At 44.5% G+C, this 20,081-nt stretch overlaps 2 protein-coding genes and 1 pseudogene across 5 annotated transcripts in view; 1 reads left to right on the top strand and 2 right to left on the bottom strand.

The window, feature by feature from the left end:
- The window catches only part of LOC149869285 (uncharacterized), a 23,083-nt pseudogene extending 17,596 nt beyond the window's left edge, over positions 1-5,487 (bottom strand). The window contains exons 1-2 of the transcript XR_016440941.1: positions 5,443-5,487; positions 894-1,842 (exon numbers count right to left, since the gene is read on the bottom strand). The product of XR_016440941.1 is annotated as an uncharacterized LOC149869285 (transcript). The remainder of the gene's footprint in view (positions 1-893; positions 1,843-5,442) is intronic.
- The window catches only part of NKAIN3 (sodium/potassium transporting ATPase interacting 3), a 691,062-nt gene extending 672,401 nt beyond the window's left edge, over positions 1-18,661 (top strand). The window contains exons 6-7 of the mRNA XM_090040058.1: positions 11,937-12,007; positions 15,109-18,661. Of these exons, the coding sequence (XP_089896184.1) occupies positions 11,937-12,007; positions 15,109-15,147 (110 nt within the window). The 3' untranslated portion in view covers positions 15,148-18,661. The remainder of the gene's footprint in view (positions 1-11,936; positions 12,008-15,108) is intronic.
- GGH (gamma-glutamyl hydrolase) overlaps positions 1,829-20,081 on the bottom strand; it is a 43,040-nt gene continuing 24,787 nt past the window's right edge. The window contains exons 9-12 of one of the 3 annotated variants that reach the window (XR_016441442.1): positions 18,677-18,841; positions 7,612-7,760; positions 5,261-5,300; positions 1,829-4,133 (exon numbers count right to left, since the gene is read on the bottom strand). Coding sequence is in view for 1 of the 3 variants with exons in the window: in XM_090040056.1 (XP_089896182.1) it covers positions 7,753-7,760 (8 nt within the window). In the remaining 2 variants the exon portion in view is untranslated. Of the gene's footprint in view, positions 7,761-18,676; positions 18,842-20,081 lie in introns of all 3 variants that reach the window. The other 2 variants (XR_016441441.1, XM_090040056.1) reach the window with 2 other exon arrangements.

A 20,081-nucleotide genomic window follows, 5' to 3' on the forward strand; every position in this document is an offset into this window, starting at 1 on the left:
CCTTTGCCACCTTGTGCTGGATGGTGAATTCCAGCAGGCAATGATCACTGTCGCCCAGGTGGTCGAGCACCCACAGCCCCCTCACCAGGTCGTCTCCTGTGGCCAGCACCAGGTCTAACAAGACATCTCTCCTGGTGGGGCTGTGCACCTCCTGGGTTAGGTATAGGTCCTGTATTCTGGCTAGGAACCTACATGAGCGGTCAGATCTGGCTGACTGCTCTTCCCAGCAGATGTCCAGGAAGTTCAGGTCCCCCATGACTACCACATCCTTTGACTTCGCTACCTCCATGAGATGACTTAGGAATTCCTGGTCGAGCTCTTCCCCTTCGTTGGGAGGTCTGTAGTAGACTCCCACTATTAAGTCTCTTTCCCCTTGACTGCCTTGTATTCTAACCCAAAGCACTTCAGAGTGCCCCTCCTCTGTTTCTTTGTTAATTGACGAGGATGGGTATTCCTCCTTAATATAGAGTGCCACGCCCCCACCTTTCCTTCCTATCCTGTCCCTCCTGTACAGCCTATAGCCCTTGATAGTCACCGCCCAGTCATGCATTGAGTCCCACCAGATTTCAGTGATCCTCTCTACCAGGTTGGCGTCAGCTAGCAGGAGGGTGAGTTCCTCCTACTTGTTTCCCATACTACAAGCGTTTGTGTAGAGGCATTTGAGGCCTCCTGTGGATGTGTGTACTGGCCCCCTACTTTCAGCATTACTCTGGCCCCTGCCGCTTACCTGTGTATATATTTCACTTGTCTGTCTAGGCTGGGCTGTACTTGTGGGTGTTGCTTGGTCTGGCAGTCCAATGATTCCTCCACCCTCATCTTCCCCTTCCCCCAACGAGCCTAGTTTAAAGCCCACTGGAGGAGGTCCGCCAACCTAGAGGAAAACACAGGCTTACCTTTAGGGGAAAGGTGGAGCCCATCCCATCAGAGCATGTCTCTTGCCGTGATGTGCCAGTCACTGTTGAGGAAGCTAAAGCCCGCCTTGAAACACCATTCCCGAAACCAGTTGGTCTCTGTGATGCACGTTTAATGCCATCTTCCATGTCCACCCACTGGTAGGATAGAAGAGAAAACCATCTGTGCGCCTATCTCCTTTAGCACATGCCCCAGAGTGTGGTAGTCCACCATCAGACGATCAGGGCTTCTCCTGGCCACATCATTAGTACCCACATGGATTAGGACCATGGGGTAGTAATCGGTGGGCTGGATCACAGCTTGGATCATCTCCTTCACATCCTGAATCTTTGCTCCAGGTAGGCAGTAGACCTCACGTGTCAAGGGGTCCTGGTGACAGATGAGGCCTTCTGTACCTCTCAGGATGGAATCGCCTATGACGATCATGTGACGTTTTCTCCTCCTGGCCTGCTTATCTCCTTTTGCCTGCTTGGGACGTGGCAAACGTGGAGTTGCCTCCTTCCCGGTTTCCTCCTCTCCTTCCTTCTCCTCCAGAGTTGCCAGGGCCTCATACCTGTTCTCCAGCTGGAGTGGAGGAACTGGTACTGCTGTGTTATGAGCAGCCCTGGTTCTGGAGGTGACCGTCTACCACTCTGCAGTGGAGGGCACTTCCCAAGGTGCTTCTTCCTTGGGTACATAACCCTTCAGGGAAAGAAAATAGCTGTTAATTTCTTCCTCTGCCTCCCTGATTCCCCTTAGCCTGCTAACATCCTCCTGGAGCTCCCTCACCTGTGTTTCCAGGGCCCTAAGGCGGGCACCTGCAGAACAGGTGTGGGGGTCCCCAATCCCTGCCCCCCCAGGCCTTGTTGGGCAATGTTTTATTGATATATCTACAGTGTTAAAGCAGTGTGGAAGCCTACCAATGTCTCTATCATAATAATAAGGTGAACTCTAAATACATGTATTCATAAATTCATGAAACATGAATATGTATTTTGCTGCCCTCCCACAGGAGCTATGGCCCCCACACAGCGGTTATGGCCTGCCAACAGGGGCTCTGGCCCCCACACAGGTGTTACAGCCCCCACACAGGGGTTATTCCCCCCAGCAGGGGCTCTAGCCTCCTCACAGGAATTACAGGACCCCAACAGGGGCTACAGCCCCCACATGGGTTCTGGCCCCCAGACAGGGGCTATGGCCCCACTCAGGGGTTACGGCCCCCCAAGAGGGCCCAAATGGTCCCTGCAGGGGCTGCCACCCTTCCTGCAAGGCCCACATGTCCCACCCCATCCCCAACAATTGCTGCCCCAACTGGCCCCATCCCCCATCAGCTGCTGCACCCCCCAATGGCTGCCCCACCCCCACTTCTCCAGACCCCTCCAACAGTTGCCCCACCCAACCCCTTCCCCCACTTGCACTCCCAGGCCCCCATGGCTGCCCCCCCCTCAGACACCATCACTTTAAAAAGAAAAAAGCCCCAAACTCTCTACTTACCTTAGAAGCAGGGGTTGGGGGGGTTCTGGTGCCTCCTGGCAGAGCCTCCCCGGGCAGCACAGGGCAGCAGGTGGCAGGGGGCCCTGGACTGGAGCTGCTGGGGCTGTCCCTCTGCCCCACACTGTGCGAGCAGGGCCCCAGTGACACAGATGGCAGCTCAAGCTGCCGGTAAATGCTGGGTTTTTTTTGTTTTGTTTTGTTTTAAACTGTTGGGGTGCTGGGGTGGGGGGGATAGGAATTGGGGGTTGGGAGAATGGGGGGGTGGGGCTGGGCAGAAAAGTGATCGGGGGGCCTCCAGGGGCCAGGCGGGGGGGTGGGAATGGGCAGGGCAAGGCTGGGGAGGATGGGGGAGCGGGAAGGGACAGCGGAGGTCACTTTATAAAGGTCCCTGACCCCTTACTTATGGCACTGGAGCCCTGGTGCTGAAGTAGCTGCTTCAGCACCTGGGCGAGGAGCCAACCATAGAGATGCTCTGGTAGCCAGAGCATCTCCATGGAGGACCCAGCCTCTTGTTGCCTCAGGGCATGGTCCGGAACTGTGCCCTGCCCCACTTTTTTAAGATTTGTTTTTTTTAGACCCCTGGATATCCCGCACTTGGCTCTTGCCCCATCTCAAAGGGGTTTGAGATGGGGCAAGAGGCATGTGCGCACTTCTCTGGATATGCCCACTTTGTTGTAAACTGTGTTGAGTGATCTACCCACCTAAGATCCATAATCATTAGATTCCAGCTTCTACACCATTACTGTCTGTACCTGATGAATAAGTTACAACCCATGCTAACTGGTTTGATTGATACTGACAATCTCATCTAGATCACCAATTCCTAACTGATAGCCAAAGTGTATTGACTACACTGAGGTTCAATACTGGAAATACCCAGAACTCCACCTAGCTGGCACAGTCAATACCTGTATTACTGAAAGGTTAAGACAGTGAGTATAACCACATAAACCACATATTGGAGACACCATCAAGATGCTCAAGAAGCTAGATCTTGTTTTGCAGATCTCCATAAGAGATGTACATTTAACTATAATGACTACAGGACCAATGAAAGACTATCTTTTGACTATATTTGTCTAGTTTGTTGTGTTTTTTAAACTTACTAAATTACCTAGCAAATAGTGCACATTCCAATAAATTTATGACTGTTTTTGCTTTGATCTTAAACTGAATAATATAGCACTACACCCATAGCATATTCGTAAGGCTTCTAGTTTCTGTTTAATTGGATAAAATATGTGTTGTTTTAGGTGATGATGTATTTCAAATTCCAAAATTCTAGATCCACCCAGGATTGGATTTATAGCAATACATGCATTACTACCACACTGTTAATGCCTTGTTCCTTCACAGTTTGCTTGAACGTTCTTTCCTATGGAGAAGTATACTTCACTCCGATTGGTCTTTTAATCAGAGAAGACACTTCTTTCACACACAACTCCTTAATGCACTCTCTTGAAACAGCGCAAAATATGTATTTGCACTTTCAGAAATTGCAGCATTTGAGGATGCACTTTCAAAGTCTGCACTTTCTCATCTCAATAAGCCATTTAAAGATAGCCCAAACTCAAAAAATAAAAATATCAAGCTGTTATTTACAGAACTGTGTTTTCACTGTGTCTCTTTCCTCCCCTCAGGTACCAAAGTGACTGCACTCAAATACACTCTGTGAAGTAGCTTAACTGGCACAAATACCAACATACAGCTTCTCAGATGTAGCTGAAAGGTCCATTGTCATCTATGTCCTGAACAAACAGAAAAGGAAGCCTATGAACACAGCTGTAAAATCTGTTATGATGTCCTCCAGACTCCACTTCCCCTTTGGCAGCTCATTTCTGCTAAAATGGATTAAAAATGCCCTACAGCAAGTGACAGTACATCATATACCTGATATTGCTAGCACAGTATGCACTGTTAGTACCTCCACAAAATCACTGCACTACACTGGCTTCCTAGATTGCTCTTCCTTTTCTTTCCTTTTTATTTTTTTTAAAGATTGAAGCTTTTACTAACTGAGATGCAAAACAGTCCATTAAAATAGAGAATGAAAAATAAAGGCTACAGATATGGTACAGAGAAAAATGGAATAATCCTGTGTTCTCTGAAGTCAGTGACAACACCTATATTTTTTCCACTCTAATGGAAGCAATAGGGTTCACTGACAATAGTGCTCTGAAGCACTGATATACTACACACTGAAGTAATTGTGAACCTTGGACTTCAGTGGGAGAAATGGCCTTGATTCAGCAGTCTTTAAATTGGATTTATATGTAGGATGACCATACATCCCAGTTTGCCCAAGACAGTCCTGGATTTCACCAGCCAATCAGCTGGTGAAGATTAAAATGAGCCACCCTATGTACCACTGTTGCCTGGTGTTCTTGTGGAGTGGCAGCATCATGCCGCTGCCCCTCTGCATTTAGCAGAGCCATTGACTTGGAAAGGTGGGAAACAGTGTCCTAGATGTCCCAGATATCCCATATTTCCTTATGGTCACCCCACATATACATATGTTAAACACTTTGCTGTATTGAGTCTGTTAAACCCAGACAGAAAAGGCCGTGATATTCAAAAAGGCCCCCACAGCAGTCACAAATCCTCTGTGTATATTTTCAGTTTCTTTTGGTGTTATACTCTGATTTTGAGCATGTGAAGTAGTCTGCTTTTTCTGTTCTACTCTGCTGCCATAGGAGATTAAGGGGAAGTAGACTGAAAATAAATTAAACAAGTCATCCTGGACTAAATCTTTATCTCACTAAAGCCTGTTACATGCTTCCTACTTGCTTAAGTAGGTTCAGGACCTGGGTGCAAGCTCTGTATCTGAAGGAAATGGTAATTATGTTACCAGTAGCAACATTTTTAGCTCTTTTACCTTCTTACACTTGGGCAAAGGACATGATGAGAAGGGAGGTCTGTAAAACAGATGATGAAAGGGAAGATAGAGAGACATCTAAGTAGACAACAAGATAATGCGAAACCTAGCAGCTATATTGCATTATGTTTTCCTACCTCTCACCTATCTTTTTAAATATGTTTATGCTATAAAAAGCTTACATCACAAGCTTTCAGGAAGAGGTAATATCTTTCCTTTTTGTCCATTCAGCATGTTTTTTATTACTGCTGTAATGTAGAAACACAGCTGTGGAGTCACACAAAGTGAAAAGTAGCATAAACTTAATGCTGCCCCAGAAGCCAAGCAGGGAATGGATTGGAACTCAGAAGCTGTGTCTACTTGAGCCACTGACTGTGCAGTTGTCACACAAGTACTAAATAACTGCTCAGAAAGAACTAAATTGAGTAGACAAGTACTAAATGCACGAGTACTAAATGGCTGAATGGCTTTTTGGTGACACCAACTGTGCAGTAGCTCATTACTACTCTGCAGTAGCGTCGAGTCATACTGTGCCATGTGATACTACTGCACAGTAGTAACAAGGTACTGCTCAGTAGTAAAGAGGTACTGCACAGTCAGCATCTCATGTAGATGTGGCCAAAGGATCCATCTCCACATGTGCTTTACTGTGAAGTTGACTAATTAGATCTGCAGTAAAGCATCACCATCTACATGTGCACCAGTACTAGGGTGCAGTAAATGAATTAAATCTGCTGTAAGATAGTACTGTCTGGGACAGTACTATTTTACAGTATAGTCATATACTGTCCTGCAATGCATATGTGGATAGTGAGTGGGACAGCAGCACTTTGAGCTGGGGTGGAGCAGCCTGTGGCTGGCAGCAGGTGAGGGGGGCGGGGGGAGTGGGGTTGGTGAGCCATACAGCTCTGCAGTTTCAGCACTCTCATGTTCCAAGCAGCCCTCCACTGCCTGACACTACCACCCAGAGGGTCAGCCCAGAACTGACCCTCCCAGCCAGCTGCCAGCCCAGGGCCACTCCACCCCAGCTCAGAGTGCTACTGTTCCAGGCAAACATGCAGGTACTGTGCCTGGGAGCAGTGTACTCTGGTACAAACTGCTCTGGAGTTTATCATGTTGAATTAACTGCATATACAGATGCACCCATATAGTCATGAATCAGCCCCTGCTTCCCACTTCTCTCTCTGAAGCAATATCTGCCTCCTTGGCAGCAATTACTTTCCTCTCTATGCCAGATAACTATGCTCACCATAGCACTAAAGTTGGAAAGCAGGAGGTGGGTCTTTCCTATGAGGGAGTGGGGACAGGTCACTGATGTGAGTGAGAGAGAAGCAATCACCCTATGGGGCCATAGAGTGGCTTACTTGTGTGCATAAGGTAAGCCAGAATCTTTCTTCAAACAAGTTAATACTTGCTACAGTAAAACAGAGGTAACCAAAGCTTTAGTGTCAACATGTGTCACAAGAGGTTTTGGAGGAATTTCTCACAGTCAGCAGTCTATGATTGTCTAGAGGCGGTATTGAAGTGACAATTTATTTTATTTTGTGTTATGCCTCTTTCTGATGCTTCCTGTGTGGGTTAGCAGAGTAAGTAACCAGAGATGATAGACTATCTCCTCAGTCCAATACCACTTAATTAACAAATATTCCCATTCATTATTAGAATTTACTGCCTATCTAGACTTTTTCCATTTTTAATTTTTAAAGTTTTTTTAGGGTTGAAAGGGACCTCTAGAGGTCATCTAGTTCAACCCACTGCTCAAAGTAGGACCATCCCCAACTAGATCATCCCAGAAAAAGCTTTGTTGAGCCAGGTCTTGAAAACCTCCAAGGATGGAGATTCCACCACCTCTCTGGGCAGTGGCGGTGTGTAGGGGGTGCACGGGGGTGCACATGCACCCCCTGAGAGTGCTGGTGCACCCCTCACAGGCCACACTCCCCACTTAGGTGACAGGCAGGGGGGGCAGGCAGGAGCACTGGTGCCCCTCCCGCGAGCACTGGCCAGGGAGCGGGAGCACCGGATGAAGCACCGCAGCCACTTATGGAAAAGCTGCGGCTGCTTCCCAGTCAGTGTGATTGGCTACAGGGGACCCCCCCAGTCGGCAAGATTGGCCACAGGGGACTTCCTTCCCCCCCCCCCGCCCGCCAGTCAGCAAGACTGACTGTGAGGGGATCCCCTCCCCCTGATCACTGACTGGTCACTGGGGGGCACATGCTCCTCCTAAGGTGGCACCAGTCACTGATGTCTCTGGGCAACCTGTTCCAGTCTTTTACTACCCTCCTGATTTCAACACCTCCCCTGTTGCCCCCTCCTGCTTGCTCTTCCTCCAGGTCTACCACTTCCCCACTTACCTCAGCACTTTGGTTTCCATCCCTCAGCAAACCTAGTTTAAAGCCCTCCTCACTAGGTTAGTGAGCCTGTTTGAAAAGATGCTCTTCCCTTTTTTTTTCAGGTGGATCCCATCTTTTCCTACCAGTCCTTCTCCTTATGAGTTATGAAGCTGAACAGAAAACAGTGAGAAGGATTAGAATTTACTCTCTGTTTTGCACTCTGCATGCAATATATTTTCAAACAAGTGAAACCATGTGCATTTGCTTAAACCAACCAAACTGATAGCCAGCCAATAAGCCAAATGTCTTACTGTTCACTGTATTAAGTAATCAAATTTAAAATGGTTTTGTGGTTGGCAGCTAACTTCTAAACTCACTTTCTCAACAAACAGGCTAGCCTCTTTTTTATGGAATTTGTGAGTTTATTTTCATTGTTATTTGTCATTTGTATTACAAACGCTGCTTGGCATGTCCTAGCATGTAGCCACTGTATAAACATACTGTGAGTCTACAGTCTAAATGGACTAAAGACAGACCAAGAATGGGAAAGGAAACAGAAGTGCAGAGGGGAAGGAAGATACCCAAACTCATGTAACAGTTCAGTGGAACTACTAGAAATATATCCTATATCCCTTTACTCTCAATACAGTAGACAGTGTTGCTCTCCTAGTGAACTACAGTATTCTCAGCAACCTGTAATATCTTGAACCTGTATCAACCTGTTATATCTACCTATAATATCTACCTGTAACATCTACAGTGTAAGGTTGGCTGATGATATAATACATGTTTACAGCCCCAAGACTTCTCTAAAATGTGCCAGCTGATCAAGGACCCAATCAGAAGGGGATACTTCTGGAGTACGATATTAAGAATAGTACAAAACATCCAGGAGCTCCAAATTAGAGATCATTACTGGGACTATTGCAGCCTTGTATATCACACAAATGTTGAATCATGACCTGAGACATATTAGCTACAATGGTAAAATGATATCCATGTTGGATAAAACTGAATGAAAACTGACAATTAGCCCTGAGTCCCTAATTTCTAAAAGGGACACCAATTATCCTACTTTTTCATAAACAAATTTTCATACTTGATGGCATCGACTGAAAATGCTTTGCAGATGCATAATATGGCAAGGCTCAGTGAATCTCAGAACAACAGATGGCTTATATACATCTGAGGAGTTTTTTAATATTTAACAAATAAATGAAGATTGGAGAGGAGTGTCACTCTCACATCCTGTTGGATATTTAATCAAGCAGAAGAGACATCCCAAATTTTAATTGCCTCATTTTTTCTAGCATCCCAACCTCATTCAAGTCTGCCTAAATGAAGCACTTTAATTTTCTTGTCTAGCTCAGAAACCTCAGTATCTAGACTGTAGTGCATCAGTAAGTACAGAAAATGCAAAATGAGACCACTACCCAAAACCTTATTGGTAGTTAAACTATGAGATCATGTTCTTAATTAATTACTTTTCCTTTAATTATCCATCTGTCTAGTTTGTATCCTTCAGTATGTCCTATATTAGAGCAGGAATGGGCAATTATTTCAGCTGTAGGGCCACTTAACAAGTTTTGGTGAGCTATCGAGCCCTGCCCCCTGATTGCCATCTTGGGACTGGAAGTCCCGCCTCTAACCCCTGACTGGCTATTGTACAAGAAAGCTGGCCCTATAACTAGATTCAATGTTGAAACAGAAAAGGACTGGACAGGTCATCATAAATATCTGAGAGTTCCTCTTCTGACAATGAAGACAGTGAAATGAGGACTGTGAAATTGAAAGCTGTGAAATTGAAGGCCCAAACCAGCAGAAGACAAGGAAAATCACATTCAGGCTTAACTGTAAGGCATAATTTATAATTAAAATTGCTGCCAGATATGCCTTCCCCCATTGCTCCCCAGACATTGGTTTCAGCTTTTCTTAAAAACAACCCAGACATGAAACCATGAGATATGAGACTGTAATGACATCCTATGACAGCTATATAGAATACATTCATACATGTGCACTTATATGACACTGTACGCTGAATAGATTATTTCAGATTTAAATTTACTCTCCACATTCTGTAGTAGACAGTGTTAGAGAACATTAGGTTAACAATAGTCTAACAATGTGTGACTTACTGAGCTTGATCTGTATTTCTATCTCTTAGTGGTATATTTTTTGTGTACTTAATGTTGTAAGCCAGTGATGTCAGAATTGGATTGGGTTATAACAACACAATATTCAAACTGTGTTCGGGCAGTAGAAAGAATAAAGTCAGGCAAAAAGCAGGGTACATATGTACCTTGCAGACTAAAATGAAGTGCAGAATGAAATAAAGCAAACTCAAGTTTCCAAAAGCTTGCTCTTTATATATATCTTAGTTAGCAGTATGTATCTACCTTTCTTTTAATATAAAGAATCACACTGGGCATGTCTACCAGTCAGCTTTAATGCAAAAGAGTTTATTCTACTGTGCATTAAAACAGCATGTAAATAACTGCACTAACACACTAATGTGCAGTAGAACAGGCTACTGAACATTAAGCATCACCTAAAAAGCGTGTGCTTGCACTACTGTGCATTCACACAGCCTAATGCACATTTATTTAGTATCACAGATTGGAAGTACTAAATTTAATGCGTAGTAATAAAACCGCATCAATGTACATGTAGACATGCTCACTGAGTAGGAAGCCATTTTATACTATCAGAATGATTTAAAGAGTCTTTCATGTGAATATGAATCAGAGCCATTACTGCCAGAGCTATGAGAGTTATATGCACTGCTGATTGTAGAGAAATGTGTGACATTTCAGTTCATTGCAAAAATCAGATCCTCTTGTCTCAGAATAATCCCACTGGCACCAAAAGGAGTTAGTCATATCCTGTAGTATAAGACTAACCCTGAATGTGTGCTGTTCTAGCATTTCTGCAGTACCACTCATGGGCAATGAATACTTCAGTGAAATACAGGATTGTGAAAATGTTCTTAAATAGTTCTGCACATGACTATTACACTGCATGACAGTGGCCTTAGTACACATGAGATATCCATATTAATAGGTAAAAAATATATCTATTCTTTGCTCATTGCAGTGATTTCTTTTTCTATGCTTCCTATTTAAATAGTGATAGAACATATGCAACCTAGCTTTCTCTCTTCCCTTCTCCTGGAAGCTAACACATTCTTCTTTCATGACTTTCAACAGGAAAGCAAATAAAAAAATAAGGATTTTTTGTTTTAAGACCACTGACAAGACTTTGGTAAATTTCACTACTGCTCTTCCTGTAAGGGAGAAGGGAAAAGAGATTTTGAACAGTATAAATCCAGGCACTTCTGAAATGGCCATGAAAAAAGAACTTTGCTTTTTCTCTGGTGTACTTGTCACTTCATTCAACCCTGAAGGGTGAAATCAAGCAAAGAAAATATTGGACTGAACACCTGGCAAGATTTCCTAATTCTTTAGTTAAGTAAATTGTGAAACAGTCTCACTAGAAAAGTACTGGATGCTATATTGCTTAAGTAATTCAAAATTAGAGTGACTGAGCACTCGTATATGCTATGTTCCTAATGTTCCATATAGGTCAATAGTTTATCAATACAATAGCAATAGATAACACTCAAGAAAGCATAACATTTTCCCAACATTTGTGCGATTAACAACACTTGTTATGTGCACTGTTAATGGTTCTTTTTCCTGCCTGTTTTTCACCTCAGATCTTTACATACTGTAAGGTTAATTGTTCGATAAAAGGATTACAGACTGTGTGACCCAGAGGCATAGCAGGATAGTTCCATGCTCACAGCTTATCATGGTGCAGACAGTGCCGTAGCAAGGGGGGAAGGAGGGGAGCGGGGCAACTGCCCCGGGCACTGAAGCGAAGCGGCGCCAACAAGCACTGTCCAGCTGGGGCAGGGTGTGGGATGGAGCCGCAAGTGGCTTGTTGGGGTGGGGCAGGGACGTGGGGACGGGTGGCTTCTGCCACTGCATGCACTCCTGGGCAAGCATGGAGGGGTGTGTGCACCCAGATCTGTGCACAGGGCAAGGATGGGCTGCTGCTGCAGGCTTTGCCCTGGGCACCAAACTTCATTGCTACGGCACGAGTGCAGGTACTGGTGGCATCCTCAGCTGCTGCTATGGCAGTGGCTGTTTTTGTGTTCCCACTCCCTCATGAAGGTGGCTGCTAGAGTCACTCCCCACCCCACCCACACAAGTTACACTACTGATATGACCTGTGCAGCCATTTCCTGATCTAAACTGACTACATGATCTTTTACAGACTGAATACACCAGATGACAAAGCTAACCTCTTTAATGCTTCTTTGCCTCCATTTTCCTGACCAGGGACCAGATCATGGCCCCCCCCGCCGACTGGGCCTCTCTCAGGACCCAGGGAAGGTGCACCTAGGCCAAAGGTCAGTGAGGATCTAGTCAGGGAACTTCTGGAGGGAGTGGATATATTTAAATCAGTATGGTCCGGACAATCTCCACCCAAGACCGCTGAGGGAATTAGCTGAGGTCATTGCGGGACCCCTGGCATGGCTTGACAAGCGCTCGTGGTGCTCTGGTGTGGTGCCAGAGGACTGGAAGAGGGCCAATGTGGTTCCCGTCTTCAAAAAAGGGAGGAAGGAGGACCCGGGAAACTATAGGCCAGTTAGTCTTACCTCAATCCTGGGTAAGCTTTTTGAGAAAATAATTCTGGCGCATATCCACGAGAGGCCAGGAGAGATTATTTTTAGGAGCAACTAACACAGGTTCATTAGAGGCAGGTCCTGTCAGACCAACCTGGTGGACTTCTATGACCAGATCACCAAATCCTTAGATGCAGGGGTAGCAGTGGACATAGTCTTCCTGGACTTTTGGAAGGCCTTTGACACAGTCTCTCACCCCGTTCTCATTAAGAAACTGGGGGACTGTGGTGTCAACACCCACACAGTCAAATGGGTCGCCAACTGGCTGGAGGGCCAGCACCCAGAGGGTGTTGGTGGACGGGTCATTTTGAACCTGGAGGGATGTGGGCAGTGGCGTCCCCTCGGGCTCGGTTGTCAGGCCCGCACTGTTCAACATCTTCATCAGTGACTTGGACGAGGGGGTAAAAAGCACCCTGTTCAAATTTGCTGATGGCACTAAGATTTAGGGGGGATGTGGGCATGCTAGAAGGGAGGAATAGGCTGCAATCAGACCTAGACAGGTTACAGGGGTGGGCAGACGAGAATAGGATGGGATTCGATACAGACAAGTGCGAGGTGATGCATCTGGGGAGGAGGAACTAGCAGCATACCTACAGGCTGGGGAACTCCCTTCTTGTCAGTGCAGAGGCAGAAAAGGATTTTGGAGTCATCATTGATGCCAAGATGAACATGGGCCGGCAGTATGGGGAGGCAGTTAGGAAGGCCAACCGTACCTTGTCATGCATCCACAGATGCATCTCAAGCAGGTCCAAGGAGGTGATCCTCCCCCTCTGTGCGGCACTGGTCAGGCCGCAGCTGGAGTACTGTTTCCACTTCTGGGCACCGCACTTCAAGAGGGATGTGGACAGCATGCAGAGGGTCCAGAGGAGGGCCACTCGCATGATCGGGGGCAGCAGGGTAGGCCTTATGAGGAGAGGCTACGGGACCTGAACCTGTTCGGCCTCCACAAGAGAAGGCTGAGGGGGGATCTAGTGGCCTATTACAAACTAGTCAGAGGGGACCAGCAGGCACTGGGGGAGTTCCTGTTCCTCTGAGCACTACCAGGAGTGACTAGAAATAATGGTCACAAGCTGGCAGAGGGTAAATTCAGATTAGACATCAGGAGGCGCTACTTCACTATCAGGGTGTCTAGGATCTGGAACCAACTTCCAAGCAAAATGGTGCTGGATCCTACCCTGGGGGTCTTTAAGAGGAGGCTAGATGAACACCTTGCTGGGGTCATTTGACCCCAGTACCCTTTCCTGCCATGGCAGGGGGTCAGACTTGATGATCTGCTCAGGTCCCTTCCGACCCTACTAACTATGAAACTATGATTTTCTTTCTTTTCTTTTAGTTTTGTAAATTATATTGTGATTCCCCTGTTGGAGCAATTTATTGCTGAAAAAGAGTCTGATGGGTTAGCTCAGAAGGGTCTACAGTTTGTAATAAACTCATTCCCTGAAGCCTACTATGGAGGAGAAATGAAGGAAGAAAATGTGCCTTGCAGACCTGCTTCTCTCCCTTTAGCCCACTCTGTTAAACACACAGACATATGTACATCCTTTTCTGAGAGGAATATTTACCAAGCTTCTGAGCTCCTCTGGATCCAAGGGGCTAAGGTGTTTGCTCACTGCTTCAAGCCCCTGTCTTATACATAGATCTAGAATACTGCTAGCATATAGCCATGCACAGCTCCACGTGATGGTAAGAATGCAGTGTTGCAGCACTTCAGTTGAATGAAGAAAATATGGGCTCTGACAGAAGTGATATTTGTCACACAATCGGTCCCCTGAAAGCACTCTACAATCATGCCCTGATAGAAGTACATGGCTACAAAGTGCTTTAAAAGTGCCTGATCACTCAACAAATCTACTCTAATTTAATGAGGGTTCAGATGAAGGTGCTCCAAACAAAAAGACCTTCATTAACTTCTCTTTGCCCCTGCATGTGAGCAGGGCTTGGCTCTAGAAGCCCAGCTCTGTTCCTAGTTCTGTCTTCAGGATGGGAAGGGGGAGAAGGTATGGGCTGTAGTTTGCTCAGCCTGCACTTGAGTGGGAGAGCCTTCTTGGCAACAAGGACACACTGTTGCCTCATATTCAGTTTATTGCCCACTATAACCCCCAGGTCCTTTTCTGCAGAGCTGCTGCCCAGCCAGTGCAAGGGATTCTTCGATCCTAAGTGCAGGACTTTGCACTTGTCCTGCTGGCTAGCCCCGCACTGAAGCTCCTTTGTGCCCAAGGCAGCCCCTCTTCAGTGCATTGAGCTAGGGGGAGCAGTCCCAGGCTGGCAGGCTGACCCCACAGGCCTCCTGCCAGCTGAGGTTGCTCCACCCAGCTCCATGTGCTGCTCCTGAATAAATTGCGCAGCTTATTGCTCCGTAGTTAAGCGTTCCTGGGCACACAGTTTGGTGGGCAGACTGTATTGTGATGGGCAGACTCCCCTTCTAAGCTAGCAAGAAAGAGTTGATCCTATACACCTAGAAAGAACTATAGATGATTACAATCAGTACAAGAACTGTCAGTGTAGGTCACGGGACTGACTGCAGGGTCCATGTAAAGTGATGTTGTAGGTTAATTTTTGAGAGGGATTCTGGTGTGAAATGAAGCTGTGTGGGCCTCTGATAGCCGTCTGTGGAAACTGCAGTGGCCAAGAGTTTGGTCACAGTGTTGGGAGGGTGGAGTGGATTGTAACAAATAGAAAAAGAAGGGCAAGAACAAGGCTAGTGGCAGGGCTTGGTGAGGGAGGTAAGTGATATAGAGCTATCAAACTCAGAACAAGCTAAAAGGTCTTGAAGAGACTGGATAGAAGTATGAGGGACTGACTATATCTTTGCCTTTGTTTTCCAGCTGGGGGAAAGCCGATGCTTTGATGGAGGTGGGTTCTGAAGAAGAAGAGGGACAAGCATGACACCAAATCCTGAGTAGGGCAAATTGTATACTGATGCCCTCTTCAGACCAAATTGAAATGGGGCACGTGTGTACAGTTACAGACAGGTTCCCAAAACACTGGTGTTCGACAAAGACAAGAAAGATGAAGAATGGAAATAAAAATGCTTTTATATTATAGATTTGGCCTAGAGCCTAAGTGATTTGTCCAAGGCTCTATAAGAAGTCTGTGGCAGAACTGGGGTTAGACTTGGAAGCCATGCCTTGCCTGTATAGCTGAACTCCTGTAGGAGTTTTCTATCTTAAAATGCCTTATGACAAGCAATGCTTTAGAAATAAGGAATTTACCAAGACTATGACCAGTATGAAAGGTTACCCACTTTAAGAGTCCTAGGCCACTGAGAGATGTGGGGAAAATAAACAAACAGTGCTTTACTTTCAGGTCATTGTGCCACCATGTTGAGCACAGTACATGCCCAGAAGAGGGGCCGCATCAATTTGACCCAGCTCATGGTTCAGCAGGGCTTTTTGGCACTTTTCTCTAATATATTTAATAAAAGCACCAAAATGCCCTGCTGAAGCATACAGTCTGTACAGATGTTGGGCCAGCCAGGTCAAACTGATGCAGCTCCTCTTCCAGTCAAATGACGTTTTTGTGTTTTTCCCCCACATCTGTCAGCGGTCCTAGTGATTTTCTTTCGGTCTAAAAGATGAGCTAGAGATTCTTCTCAGAGGGGCTAAAGTCAATGGAGAGTAATATATGCAAATTTACAGTGCTGATACAATTCAGGAGAAATCTGTGTATGCTAGCTTGTCTCAAGGTGCCTAGCAAACAAAGTCATAAATTGTATAAACTGACTGCCCTTACTTGGAGAAACTGGTAGCTTCTTGAACTTGAATCAAGAAACCCCATTAAATGGCTTGAAGTGTCTAGCTTTATCAGTGTCTAATCAAAGAAGTTGCATGACTGCTTGGTAGGCCTGTATATAAGTCATTTGTTTTGTGGATTTTTTTGTTTTCTGCAAGACTTTTGTTCTGAATAAACAGTATTTTGCTATGTGAAAGCTGGGTTACCCTGGTAACCCTCTCATTGTCCCTGAGAGAATGGCTATGGGCATATAGTTAGATCTTCTGAGTTAACTGCTGTGAATTGTAGAAGTCTCCCTAGTCAAGGTATTTATACTCTGACAGAAGTGATGCTAGAAGCTGGAGATGTAATTGTTGTGTCGACAGAGTGGTCACAGGTGCAATTAACTTGGAAACTGTGACACATGCTGTATACATTTTGGTTTTTACTTTAAAAAAACTGTAAGGAACTTCAAACATATGTAACCTATGAAATCCAGTTTTTAGGTCACTATAATAGCTACATAAATTACAATGAAGTACAGTGGGATTTGACACATTACATATAATCTTTAAACAAAGGAAGCTTCTATTGTTCTCTGGAGGCACACAGTATATGCTAATTTTACTCAGTCCAATTACTTTTAATTATCTAAAGCTACAATTACCCCTATCTAGAAATTATTTTGTTTAGTCCTTTTATTTGTTTTCTATTTGAATACAGAAAACTGTGGTTGTGGGAGACAGAGAAAAGGTTGCAATGCTCATCTGGAAACTACAAAGGAAAAGTGAATTTTCTTGGCTTGTTTGAAGAAATTTGATGGGGGTGTACTTGGTAGCCATGTTGGTTCGAGTCAAGAAGACATACAGAAAACTAGACCTCCTGGATCCAAAATGATACCTTTTATTAGATCAACTGTAGTAATCAAGAGTAAATTGGATGCTTATCTTGCTGGGATCCTATGACCCCAGCTGACTTCCTGCCCTTTGGGCAGGGGGCTGGACTCGATGATCTCCCGAGGTCCCTTCCAGCCGTAATGTCTATGAAATCTATGAACTGGAAAATCGCAAGAAAATTGTCCTTTCACAGTTTTCTTGCGATTTCCCAGTTGGTCTAATAAAATGTATCGTTTTGAAACCAAGAGTTCTAGTTTTTGTAAGACATTTGATAGGCATTTTCATGCTGTTTTGGCTGAGTGTCTTCCAGCATTTGGCTGCAAAGATGCTGGAAGACACAGTAGTTCAAAAAGTCCATTGTGTGGTAGGTATTATGGAAAAGACCTAAATCAGCTGGGGGAATGTGGAAAGCAGAGGAAAGTCCCCAGCACATGGATGCCCTATGAAAGCCATTATTGAATATCTAGCAAGGAAATAATTGTGTAGAGTAGAAAAGGCTACCATTAAGATAAGACAAAAATATAAAAAGCTTTATTGGTAAGAATGAATACTGCACATTGCACCTGGAAATGAACTGTAAGTAAGTGCAATTTGTAGAGCTCATTAAAAGGAACTTGAGTTATGGATGGCATTAGGACCCTTCATTATGGTATTGATGCATTTAAGTTCCAGGAAAGGCACACTTAGCTCTGGAATCATTCACGCTGGACTTCTGAAATTCTACAGGGAATTGAATATCTAATGGCTTTAGGCTTCTCTGAAAATCCCAAACTTTATTTACATAAACATGAAGTAAATTGCTTACAAGGAAACATTAAAAGAACATTAAGTTGCAAAAGGCAAAAATTTAGAAATAATGGAATGAGGGTTGTCTGCGCAATCTTAATTTAGCTCCCTTGCGAGCGGATATTAATATACAGCCCTTAATTCCACCAGTTTTTCTGCCAGATCCCCTGCCTCATTCAGTGCACAGAATGATGTTCATTTAATGAGCATCTATTCATTATTTTGCTTTTTCTGGGTGGTTTGGAACAGTAAGGAAAGCACGGGGATGAATTGAAGACAGAACTATTAATTTCTTAGTGGGGTCCTGATGGTTCTCTTCACTGTAATATCTTAAGGTTAAATCAACAAAGGACAGAAGGGAGCAGAAACTCAGCATCTCATCTTTCTGCCTACTGGAAGTCATGGGAAAGGTAATTTGGTGCCTAACAGCTTTGTTACCCTGAGATCATGCTAAATCTATGGAAAGTTATATGATATTAGAGTTAGAATATGCTGCGAGTCATACATGTTTAGGGTTAATATGGTCTCTGGCCTGCACAGCTCTGACTTGTCGCTGGAGGGCTGGTGTGCAGGCGCATGGCTAGGAGCCAGGACACCACAAACAGGAAGTTGCCTAAAATAGCCAATATCCAAGAGGGGTTTAGCTTAAAGGATTTAGTGTTTAGGGCAACCCCCTAGGAGTTGGTAGATTTGGGTCTATTGTTTAAGTATATTCTCTTCTTCATTGATTCTAAGGCTTTTGTCACATGTTCACTTGTAACTGCTAAAAATCACTGGAATGTTATGTTGTCTTAAAGTTAGTACCTGTTAAGGTGCACGTTCACTTGCAACCTCTGCAAAATCACTGGACAATAACCCTAGTCTGAAAGGGAACAACTTCTGAGGGCACCTATATGGTTTGAACATGCATCTGTGAACATGCATCTGCTTGTGTTTTAATTGTGCTTGCTTAGTGTTAAGCTGAAAGTGTAACACAACCCTAAGCCTTGACCCAACCTACCTGTTTTCAGTCTTTCGTATTACCCCTGCCCGATGTGTTGGTCACTCCACCAGCACGGTCCTTGTCAAAATCCACCTTCTCTACACATCCCATCAGCAGATTCAACTGTGGGCCCAAATTAAGCAGCTTCTTCCTTTGCATTACCTGCAGTGTTCTTTACCTCACCTAGTTTTGGCGTACAAAATACAGTAATGAGTAAAGGATAAATTATACAGGAACTAATTGATACATTACTGAGCAGCCAGCTGCTTAATAACCAAGTTGTTCTAACCTGTTAGCAAGGAGAAGGCTATGAAGAAAAGCATATAGCTCAATACTCTAGAGCTCTCAAATTAAAGTTATTTCAGCTGAGACAGAGAGAAGTAGTTAGCCATGTTAGTCTGAAGCCAGTCAGAAGGCAGGGTAGATAAGCACCATTACAGACCAACTAAGAAATGTATAGAAAGAGCATAAGCTTTTGTGAACTCAGGGTTACTTCATCACATGCTGTGACAGGACTTGGATAAAGCAGAGTATAAGAAGGAGAGAGAAATTAAAATAAAAAGACAAGGGAGGGGGCAGAAAGCAAGAGAGAAGGGGGAAGAGGGAGGTCTGCAGAGAGAGATTCGCTGTCTACCTCATTCCTTTCCTGTTTTTTATTCTGAATATTTGAATGTTTGGGAGAAGATAGGCTTGGGAATTGGTGCAGAGCGCAACATAGCACCCTTATATTGCCTCTACTCATGCTCTGGAATAAACCCAACAGGTTTATGCTGACACAGCATTCCCTGAATAAGGGGAATATCAACACAGAAAATAGCTATCCTCGTGCACATTACCAGCAACCTTCTGTCCCTGGGGATCACGCCCATGTGATTCTCTCAGAGTGCAGCTTCTGTGGCCAGGTGGAAGAGGGTGGTGAAATTACTGATCTTCCTACTATGCATCTGAGCCATTCTCTTTTCAGTCGTTCCATGCAGTAGACTGGAGCATATGTGCATGTGTACGCTCAGTAAATATTAGTTAATTTTCTACTAGAAATGCCAAAAGCTTAACAGGCATCTAATTATTGCCACAAAATACTATTTAATCCCACATACTTAAACAAATACCACAATAAATAGTTGTCATATTCAAGCCAACATTTGGAATGTAACTTTCTGCCTAATACCAACACATTAAAATTTCAAATCTGATACAAAAGAACACTACAACTGTTTAAGAAATTATGGGCTCAATTAACTGGTTTTCTTAGGCCATCTAGTGTTGGAAATATAGTAGTACAAATTAAAAACTATTTGGTTTATGGAGGTGTTGAAACCTAACACATATAATAAACACAATATTATTGTTCATAGGTGCTGACTTTTATTTTTGCTGTGGGAGGGTGGGGGTAAGATGATAGACATGTGGAAAGTTTTGCACC

The sequence above is a fragment of the Crocodylus siamensis genome, chromosome 3, assembly GCF_052110815.1.
Source record: "Crocodylus siamensis isolate JL-2025a chromosome 3, ASM5211081v1, whole genome shotgun sequence".
NCBI lineage: Eukaryota > Metazoa > Chordata > Crocodylia > Crocodylidae > Crocodylus > Crocodylus siamensis.